Source organism: Cannabis sativa, chromosome X, assembly GCF_029168945.1.
Source record: "Cannabis sativa cultivar Pink pepper isolate KNU-18-1 chromosome X, ASM2916894v1, whole genome shotgun sequence".
NCBI classification, from domain to species: domain Eukaryota; kingdom Viridiplantae; phylum Streptophyta; class Magnoliopsida; order Rosales; family Cannabaceae; genus Cannabis; species Cannabis sativa.
This window is the reverse complement of record NC_083610.1, coordinates 37,541,693-37,552,498: the sequence shown is the minus strand read 5'-3', so window position 1 is coordinate 37,552,498 and position 10,806 is coordinate 37,541,693. Positions and strand designations below refer to the sequence as shown.

Below are 10,806 nucleotides of genomic sequence, written 5' to 3'. Positions count from 1 at the left end.
ACAAATAGAAACTCATACCGAAAATAACATTGAGTTGCCTCCCAAAAGCGCTTACTTTAACGTCTTTAGCTAGACACTCACTCCTTTTCACCACTCAACTCGGATCAAGTCCACCCTGTGCATCCTTGAGAGCCATAATATCATAAGTAGAAGTTCGTCTTGTACCATTGAGAATATTGCAACATCCCGAATGTCATCAAAACCCTCAAACTTTTCATAAAACAATGACTTCACACGACGCTACACAAAATAAAGTCATTCATTGGTCTTCTTTTTTTTTTCTCTCTCTTTTAATGTCAGACCAACATCCACCACATCAACTCTAAAATAAGTCACAATATCAGTAGCTGCAAAAATATTAAATGTTACCTCTTCGTTTTGCACTCCCAGCTTCAATTCTCACTTTTGTACATCAATCACTACTCTCCATATGGCTAAGAATGACCTCCTTAATATAATTAGGATATTTGCATCTTCCTCCATGTCAAAATAATAAATTCAGTAGGAAAGATAAATTTACCAACCTTTACCAGGACATCCTCAATCACTCCCCTAGGATACTTAACCGAGCGATTCGCCATTTGCAAGGAGATGGTTGTAGGGCGAGCTTTTCCCAATTTTAACTTTTGAAAAACTGATAGAGGCATTAAATTCGCATTAGCCCCCAAATCACACAAGACTTTTATTTCAACTGAGCCTCCTATAGATCATGGAATATTAAAACTACCTGGATCTTTGAGCTTTAGAGGTAGTTTCTTTTGCAAGATAGCATTATACTCCTCAGTAAGTGCTACCGTCCCATAGTCCTTCAATCTCCTTTTCTTTAATAAGATTTCCTTCATAAACTTCACATAACTTGGTATTTGTTCAAGTGCCTCGACAAAAGGTATGTTAATGTGAAGCTTTCAAAAAAAAAAATATTAAGAAACTTTGAAAACTGCTTGTCAAGTGTCTTCTTTTGAAGTCGTTGAGGATATGAAATCTTGATGTGGTGTTCATAACTAATATGTGGCTGCTTTTTCTCAAGGTTCTCAGTAACCTTTTCTTCAACTAAACCATCATCCTTAACCTCAACCTTTGGTGAATGAATAGACTTCTTGATTGACTCTTCTAACTCTTTACCACTCCTTAGAGTGATTACTTTGCACTGATCTTTAGGATTCACCTCTTTGTTACTTGGAAAATTTCCTTGAGGTTTATTTTAAAGAAGATTGGTCAACTGTCCGACTTGTGTCTCAAGATTTCGAATCGATGCTCTGATCTCAGTCATGAACTAAGTTTGCATATTGGTGAGAGTTAACAAAGAAGCTTTTAAATCAATTATTGGAGCAGGTGGAGCTTGTAAATTTTACTGCTGAGAAGTAGAAGCTTAGTTTTGATTCTAAAATTGAGGTTGTTACCCTAGATTATTTCTCCATCCATTATTAAACAAATTGAATAAATGATTGTTGAACTACCTCTGAAAATTGGCTATGGCTTGAACTTGAGCAGGAAACATCAAAATGTTATCAATTGATGACCTCCACAAATTTTACACCCAGATTGAGCTTGGATAGCATTAACAACTACAGTTGTCTGCTGTAACTTTTTAGTGATAGTTGCAACCTGAGCAGTCAACGCAGTAATCGCATCTAATTCATACATTCCAACTGTTTTCTTCTTCCTAGATGCTCTCTCATAAGACCACTGATGATTATTCATAGCCATATCTTCTAGAAGTTCATAGGCTCCAGTTGCACTCTTACTCATGAATGTTTCTCCAGCAACAACATCAATAATAGTTCTAGTTGTGGGACACAAACCATTATAGAAGCTTTGAACTAACATCCACTTCTAAATGTCGGTGTGGACATTTCCTCACCAGTTCCTTAAATCGCTCCCAAGCTTCATATACCGATTCTCCACCATTCTGGCAAAAATTATTAATTTTTCTCCTTAGTTTAACAACTTTAGATGGAGGAAAATTTAGACAAGAATTTTTGAGCCAAATCTTGCTAGGTAACAATAGAATTTGCTTGCAAAGAACTAAACCAACTTTTTCTTCTGTCCCTCAAAGAAAATTAGAAAGGCCTCAGTTTAATTGCATCATCACTCACCCCATTGTATTTAAAAATATCATAAAGCTCCAAAAAATTAGATAGACGAGCACGAGCATCTTCAGTAGACGATCCACTAAACTGAATAGAAGATTGCACAATTTGTAAAATAGCTAGATTGATTTCAAAATTATTGGCTTCAACCCTTGGTGGTCTTATACAGTTTTGTACCTTCGTCAGAGTGGGCAGTACATAGTCTCTCAAGCTCCTTTCAACATTATTCTGAGCCTGACCCCTTTGTATAACTGTAGGAATGAGATCATTCCTGTGATCCCCATCATTTTGTGCCATCACCACAGACTTCTAGTTTTTCCTCTTATTCTTTCTATTTTGCTTACAAGACTTCTCAATCTACGGACTCAAATGAACAAGATTGTTGGCTCCTCTTTTGTTACGCATATAAAAACTTCACCTCAGATAGGCAAGAAGAGCAACTAAACAAGTTAGAAATAAGAGAAAAATAAATTAAATTAGAATAAAGATTAATTAGACTAATATTGATAATTTTTTAGTCTTCAACAACGGCACCAAAAACTTGTTGTAAAATTTTTTCTATGCAAGTGCACACAGTCATAATTTATAATAAAATTAGTAAAACTAAGTATCGTCCTTAAGGACTGAGTTACCAATTACCAGTCAATCATTTTTTTATTTCTATTTGATCAAATAATATTCAAAATTTTCAAATAAATAAATTAAAAGCAATTGAAATAAAAATATTAATAAAATAACAATGAGAAAGACATTAGGACAATTATGATCATCTACTATCCACTCTTTTACTTTATAATGAAAGAACTCAAATTCTCTTCTTCTTATTCAATACAAGTTTCAAAATAGTTCATAATCTGGTTAAGATTTACAAACTCAATCTAAATGATAACTCCTTATATTTCTATGGCAAGTTAAATCATTAAGAAGGCATTAAACATCCAAACAACCAAAGCATATCAAATTTCACTTTTCAAATTTTAATTTGATTCATGAATAACAATTATAAATGGACAGTAAATAATTACAAAGTTAAAACATATTGTAATGAATTGAATAAGATATGAAGAAGAAAATAACTACTGCATTAATCCATAAAAGAGGTTTAAGAGAATCACATAACATCTCTAAAAGAGATTTAGCCAATAACAAGCATCTTAAACATCTGACGATTAAATTAAAAATATAAAAGATGAAGAGGATGAGAAAGAACACTAATTGGAGTCCTCCAATGGTGTTTTCTATGCTTTCAGTTGTCCTCCCCTACCCCCAATGTCCAAAAAAAAAATCATAAAAATCTAGTCTCCACTCATTTTTAGGTCGAATCAGGAGAGTTGCCAAAAATAGCCAAGAGTCGTGACCTTTGATAGAGAGTCGTGACTCTTGAATTTTTAAAAAGACGAGGTTTTTTTAATTTTTCTAAAGCTCAGGACTTCCAAGGGAAGGTCACAGCTTTTGCTCAATTTTAAAAAACTGTTGTAATTCTGAAATCCTACTGCGATGATTGATAGTGTTTTGATCATAAATCTCTCGATATAGTTCGGAATTGGACGATTCAAGATGTTTTAAAAAGCTAAAAGAGAGATCTAGAACTTTTCATTCAGAATGTTTTTCCTGGAAAACGAATCCTAGTCAAAAATTAGCCTGAAGCTTCAGATTTTATTTTCGATCACAAACGAAGCTGTTGAGCATCAAAAACTTGAATTTTTCACTCATTGTATCTTACAATTCCAAACTTCATGGTAAATCCATAACATTCATCTTATTTAGAATGTTTTCTCTTATTTCAACCTATATTATGTATCTTATCATTAAAACTTGAAACAAGAATAAAATAAGCGTAAACTTGAATAATAAAACATAACATACTAAAAATACATACTAAAATAGAATCTAAAAATGTATAAAATTTAAACCTAACAACATGTCAGCCACTATAGTTTCTAGCCTTTGGTTCTTCCAACGGAGGTCATTTATCTCCTCTTCATAGTGGTGAGTTAAGAAGTTTGAGCTCACCGAGTACACTCGCTTCTCCTTTCTAGGTCCACATCTTGAAGTATCAAGGTCTTATGGTACAAATGGTGGAGGGTGTCGCACTGGAGATGGCCTTCTTAGTGGTTGAATGCTTCCATTGACGGGGTTAGCCATCAATGTTATCATCAAGTCATGTTGTGTTGGGGGCTCTATTTGAGCATTGGGATTGTGGTTCACACTTTGGTTATTCTCCCTATAGTCTTCTCTGACGACGAGAGGTAGAGGTTCTCTTATGATAGTGGCCAGCTGGTTGTCATCTAAGTAAAATCCATTTTCTTGGAGATGTTGTGAACGTCTACGCATGGTGGCTAGTTAATACTCAAGGAAATACATAGCTATGGATTTGCCTTCCCACATACGACACCAAACTTTTGATGGTAAAAACTCGTCAACAAGATAATTATAAACAAGCAAATGCTAAGAACTTGAGCAAATATGTTTTAGAAAGTTAAAGAACTCAAATGACAAATATGACACTCTTCTATTGATCCTCCAAGCTCTCTTACAAATAATTTTCCAACCCATTCTTCAATGGAAGAGAAGGGTATTTATAGGGAGCTCTAATGGCTCCAAAATACAAGTGGTCCCAAAAGTTGGGGGACAAAATTTCTTTTGTACCATGAAGATCAGCGCGTTAGAGGGGTAGTGGAGAAGTGGTGGTTTGGTGTTAGTTCGTACCCCGAGTGGGACAAAAGGGGGTATTTCTACTACTTGTACCTTCATACATATCGTACGTTTGTTCCCTTCTCAGAGTTCCCACATCATTAAAATCTAGTTAAGTGTTGACACCATGAGACATGAGCCTTGTTGTTTAGACTTAGTAAGAATTTTCTCCGCAATCCCTTTGGTGGTCCCTCCATTGTAACATATACTCTAAGCGGTATTGGTCTTTTGTGTAGAGCAAGTGGTATTGGATGGTAACTAGGGGAGTGAGTGGGAGGATAATGGTAAAAATAGAGATGGAGAGAGGTAAAAAGGAGAGATAAAGATATAGAGAGATATGGAGAGGGGAGTGTGAGGGAGCGAGGAGCTCCCTTTGGGTGTGTAAGTAAGGAGGGAGCGGGGAGAAGAGAGCAAAGAAAAAGAAGAGAGGAGTGGGGAGAAGGAGAAGATAGGAGAGACGAGCAGGGAGAAGGAGAAGATAGGAGAGAGCGGGGAGAAAGAGAGGAGAGTGAGGAGAGAAGGGAGAGCATTGAGAAGGAGGAGAAGAGAGGAGCAGGGAAAAGGAGGTGTATGCTGTGAAGAGCTCCTCATGCGAGGAGCTCCACCCACGGGTACCTTCTTCGGGGCGTGCCTTTTTTTTATTATCTTTATGCGCTTTTATTAAGTGCATTTTGAGATTTTTCCTCCTTATTATTATGTAATTTCTAGAAAATATACTTCGTAAATTTTTGGGATCAGCAATTATAATCTTAAGATTCGTTTGGTATGCCGTATTACACTGTATTGTATTGTATAGTATTATATTGAATTGTATTTTATGCAATATTTTTATGTAAAAGTATATGAGGTATTAATTTTTATGGTCACATAAATATATAATATTTTAGTATAAATTAAAATTTAACATAGTATTATATAAAAATATGATATATACTCTAATTTAATATAGGCTAATTAGTAATTTTTCCCTCCGAACTTTGACATGTACTAAATCGTGCCCCCTAAACTTTTTTGGCCGTTAGAAATTCCCCCCGAACTATTGAGATTGTTAAATTTAAGGACTTTTGTCTAATTTCATTCAATTTTACTGTTTCAGTGATTGTTTATGTACAAAATCATGCTCCCAGACTTTGATATCTACCAAATCTTGCCCCTCAAACTTTGATATGTACTAAATCATGCCCCTTGAACTTTCATCCATGTTAGAATTTTTTACTAAAATTAGACAAAAGTCCTTAAATTTAAAACAATCTCAATAGTTCGAGGGGAATTTTTAACGGCCAAAAAAGTTCAGGGGGCACGATTTAGTACATGTCAAAGTTCGGGGGGAAAAATTACTAATTAGCCTTTAATATAATACAATACAATACAATATAATACGATCTAATACGGCTTTCCAAACGAGCCCTTAATATTTTTATTAAGATAATATATATTATAGTTATTCAAGACATTCTACAAACTTTTGAGAAGTTCTAAATAATTTACAATATAAAAAATATGGTTCAAATAATTTATTTCACACATATAAAATAAAAGAGATTGTGCAACAATTTGTTTTTACATTATTTTTAGAGTATCAATTTTTCTTGAATTCCTCAATATATCTTAAATAATTATATTTTACATTATCACATAAAAAATATTAAAATTAAAACAATTTAGATATCAAAAACACGAAAGATGTGCATTGGGAGGGTGCACTATAAAATTTCTCAAAAATATATAATGGGATTTATTTTTTATGTGCAAGAAAAATTTAGCACAACATAAACAATAAAATGAAAAAAATGGAAAATTATTACTTATTTCCAAGTAATTTGCTCTCGAGTAGGTTATTAAGCTAATTCATAAGTAAAATATATTTTTATTTTAATGGTATGAATCAACTTAACCATTAAAGCTAAAGTATTTATTGTAAATTATTCTCTAATTAATTAAGAACATATAATTTAATTAATAAATTATTTATTTTTTCTCTAGCAAAAAAGGCCGCCACTCTCATTTTTATATGGGTTGCCCTTGATTTGGAGTAATTTAGAATTTTTATTAAAAAATAAATCCAAAGTATGGTTTTCAAGTTTAACATTAATCCAAGTTATTTATTTATTTTTTAAAAATTATATTTTATTGTTATTTTTCTTTTTAATAAATAGAGAGGAAATAAATTGAGAGGTTTATCTACAAGAGCGGAGAACACACTGCCATGCTCTCTAAACCCTTCTCTTCTTGCTCCAAAGCTCCCGAAAAATGCTTCTCCAAACTTGTCTGCAAAACCCCAATGTCTCATCAGTCTCCCTCTCCTCTTCCCTCTCCTACTCTCGTTCTCTCCCATCTCGAAATCCCACTTGTGCCCTTCGCCAATCCCTAAACTATCACAGCTTTTCACTCACCTGCTCCTCCATATCCCAAGTCCAAAGCTCCACTGCCAACTTTGAGCGTCGCCCACCAGTGAAATGGATCGGCATATACAAGAGGATTTCTTATATGGAGAATCCTGAACTTGGTTCTGGGAGTGTTTTGAACCAGTGGGAGAAGGAGCAAAAATTAATCTCTAAAGGGGATCTTTGTAGGGTCATCAAAGAGTTGAGGAAATACAAGAGTTTTGAGCGAGCTCTTGAGGTAATAACGAGAATGAGATTCTTTATTCTTGCGTTTATTTTTAATGGGTATCTGCTATTTTTACATGGGATGTGTCTAGATTTAATGGGGTATTTTTTTTTTCTTTTTGACATAAAATGTTTGTTCAAGTACTCAAGTGAGCTTATAAGTATGATGTTATGCTATTTTTATGTTCATAATCTTGAGAATCTTCATGTTGAGTTTTATTTTGTGTCTTGAGATGAGTTTAATTTTGCTTAATGAAGAAAGGCTAAGCTTGGTTTGATATGGTTTGATTGTTTGGGTTAGCTTGATTAGTTGGGATTGAGATGTTTTAATCTCTTTGAAAAAAGGTGGCTGCTAATTTGGATGTGGGCGAAATTGGTAAACGAGTAAATTGAAATTGATAGAGGATGGAAGCTTGAAAGTGTAATTACCAATGTCTGTTGTTATTCATGTTGTAAAAGAGAGAAAGAAACTGTACTACATGAATTATTAAATGTATTATTGAAGAATCAAAATAAAGTATGTATGACATAGAAAATTTTCAGTTATAGTTGCTCTTCCTGATACTTTGATTCTTGTGTACTTGTTTATCTCTATCTATCACTTGCCATATTTTCAGCTCTAAACTTCTTGTGCTGTGCAGGTCTATGACTGGATGAACAGTCGAGCAGATAGGTTTAGATTATCCTCTAGTGATGTAGCAATTCGATTAGATTTAATAGCAAAAGTTCGTGGAATTGACGCAGCAGAAAGTTTATTTTTAAGTCTCTCGGAAACCTCAAAGGACAAGAGGATGTATGGCGCTTTGCTCAATGTCTATGCTCGGGCTAAAATGAAAGAAAAGGCAGAATCTTTGTTTGATCAAATGAGAACATTAGGTCATGCCTCACATTCCATTCCCTTTAATGTGATGATGACACTTTATATGAACCTCAAGGAATATGAGAAGGTTGAGTTTTTGGTTACTGAAATGGTGAAGAAAAACATTCGGTTAGATATTTACTCCTATAACATTTGGTTATCCTGTTGTGGATCACAAGGATCTGCCGAGAAGATGGAGGAAGTATTTGAACAGCTGACAAAAGATAAGGCCCTTCTTCCCAACTGGACTACATTTAGTACAATGGCTACAATGTATATCAAGATGGGGCAGTTCGGGAAGGCTGAGGAGTATTTGAAGGAGCTTGAGAATAAAATTACAGGGCAGAATCGGATTCCTTATCACTATCTTTTAAGTCTTTATGGTAGTGTTGGTAACAAGGACGAGATTTATAGGGTGTGGAATGTTTATAAATCAATATTTCCCAAAGTCCCAAATTTGGCCTACCAATCAATTATCTCTTCTCTTCTCAGAATAGGTGATATTGAAGGGGCAGAAAAGATCTATGAGGAATGGTTACTGGTCAAGTCATATTATGACCCCAGAATAGCAAATCTGTTCATGGTTTATTATACTAAAAACAGAAATTTGGAAAAAGCTTTAAGTTTTGTTGACCGCGTTGTTGAAGTAGGAGGAAAACCCAATTCAGGCACATGGGAGACTCTTGCTGAGGGGCATGCTGGAGTGAAGAAAATTCCCGAGGCTTTGACTTACTGGAAAAAAGCTTTTGCAGCCGATGGTTCGAACAACTGGAGGCCCAAACCTGTCTACGTATCTGCTTTTCTCGATCTATGTGAGCAAGAAAGTGATCTCGAAAGCAAAGAAGTTTTGGTTAGATTGATGAGGGATTCAGGCTATTTAGGAGGTGAGTGGTATGCATCGATTGCCGGCTTATCACTGGACGCTAACAATGACAATGAAGTAGCATTTGAGGAAGGTAGTTTCAATACCGATGACAATGATGACAAAGATAATGAGTCTGAAATGGTTCTCAACCAATTACAGGGTAACCAATGAAATGATTAGTACTTTTTGGCTCCTTCAAAAAAATTCTTTTCCGGATCATTTCAAGGATACCAAGATGCATTCTTTGAAGTTTCAAAGAGCTGTCACCTTTTTTAATAATGGTAACTTGGCACCTGGGTTACATTCTGCTTGTAGAATCCCCTGGCCAGGTATGTGAAAAGTGATGAAGCGCCAGCTGGTGTAGTGTAGTTGTTACACAATTTTATTTGCAGAATCAATTCCAATTCTTATTTTAAGCTATTTTAGAAACAATTCCTTCAATCTGTAGTGTTTGGCTATTGGTTGTTTACTTATGTCAAAAATAGGGTCGTTAGTTTTTCCTTTTTTCTATTGTTCAAATAATCATATTATAAAGAGGATAGATTGTTATCCGTCGACGTGGATAACAATACCCAAGCCACCCACTGCTGATTCTCATCCACCCACCGATTTGATAACAATACTCAATTGTGTGAATATTGAGTGGGCTCTCTACGATGTCTAACGACATGTTTGTGACGTTATGATTTTTTGAAGTTTCTGTCTATTTTGGTTTATATGTTTGGATAATTTTGTTAGCTTTTTGCATTTTTTCGATTTGTTGCGATATTGTGCGATATTTTACAATATCACTAATGATAAAATAGTTATTGTTACACGTCGCCAACAATGTCACAAGACATTGATAAAATGCAAAAAAAACCGAAAATACTCCAAACAAATAAACCAAACAGTCATAAACCTCAAGAAATCATGCTGCAAACATGTTAGACATTGCAGTGAGCCCCAAAGTGCATTTTTTTGTTGTTGATATCACAAATTGTGTCGCTAACATTATTATTTGCGATATTTTGCAATTTTATTCAACATTTTTTATAAATATTTTGCGATGCAAGATTAAAATTTAGTGAAATGTGGTTAAACATCATGAGTGACCTTTGAGTGACACTATCATCACAAAATATTGTAAACAACATTGCAAAACATCATTAATTATCTAACACAACATATTACAAGGCTATATCGCCACACGTCAACAAATGTTGTGAAACATCATCATTAATCTCTGACTAGCACTAGTATCAAACCAAATGCAATTAAATCTAACAACAATTAGTAAAGAAATTACATACTTATTTTTTTTGCAAGGATTTGGTTCCTAAATGGCAGTTTCAATAGTTCCCTTAGTGCAAGTTCGGTGTGTGTATAAGTGACGAAGGGAGCTCCGACGAGGGTGGTCCGACAAGGTGATTGTGTGTGGGTGTGGTGTGGTTGTGGCCTTCCTACAGAAAAAGAAGAAAGACAAGAGAGGGATTAGTTTTTAATTATAGAAGGGTATAATTGGATTAAAAAATTATTACTAGCGTATCCTTTCAATGTGTTATATAAGTAGTGTATTAAGAGACCATTCACACTATTTAAGCATGGTATATTAAATTTCCCTAATATAATCCAATTCCTCTTAAGCTCAAATTTTGTCCAAACATGGGATTAGATAACTTAGTCCAATCTTAAATAATTATCTCATGT

At 34.4% G+C, this 10,806-nt stretch overlaps 1 protein-coding gene and 1 non-coding gene across 2 annotated transcripts; both read left to right on the top strand.

Annotated features, from left to right (window-relative positions):
* Positions 1 to 1,835: 1,835 nt before the first annotated feature.
* Positions 1,836 to 1,942, top strand: LOC115703367 (small nucleolar RNA R71). The gene has a single exon (XR_004009139.2). It is a non-coding gene; the product is annotated as a small nucleolar RNA R71 (small nucleolar RNA).
* A 5,003-nt stretch (positions 1,943 to 6,945) lies between these two features.
* On the top strand, positions 6,946 to 9,537 carry LOC115709932 (pentatricopeptide repeat-containing protein At1g02150). The gene is made up of 2 exons (XM_030638199.2): positions 6,946 to 7,406; positions 8,035 to 9,537. Exons 1-2 carry the CDS (start codon positions 7,035 to 7,037, stop codon positions 9,286 to 9,288), a joined length of 1,626 nt encoding a protein of 541 aa, XP_030494059.2. The 5' UTR covers positions 6,946 to 7,034; the 3' UTR covers positions 9,289 to 9,537.
* The last annotated feature ends 1,269 nt before the right edge of the window (positions 9,538 to 10,806 follow it).

Coding starts and splice junctions, on each gene's coding strand:
- LOC115709932 (XM_030638199.2), top strand. CDS start 7,035: ATGCTTCTCCAAACTTGTCTGCAAAACCCCAATGTCTCATCAGTCTCC. Junction 7,407..8,034: donor GTTTTGAGCGAGCTCTTGAG/GTAATAACGAGA, acceptor TGTGCTGTGCAG/GTCTATGACTGGATGAACAG.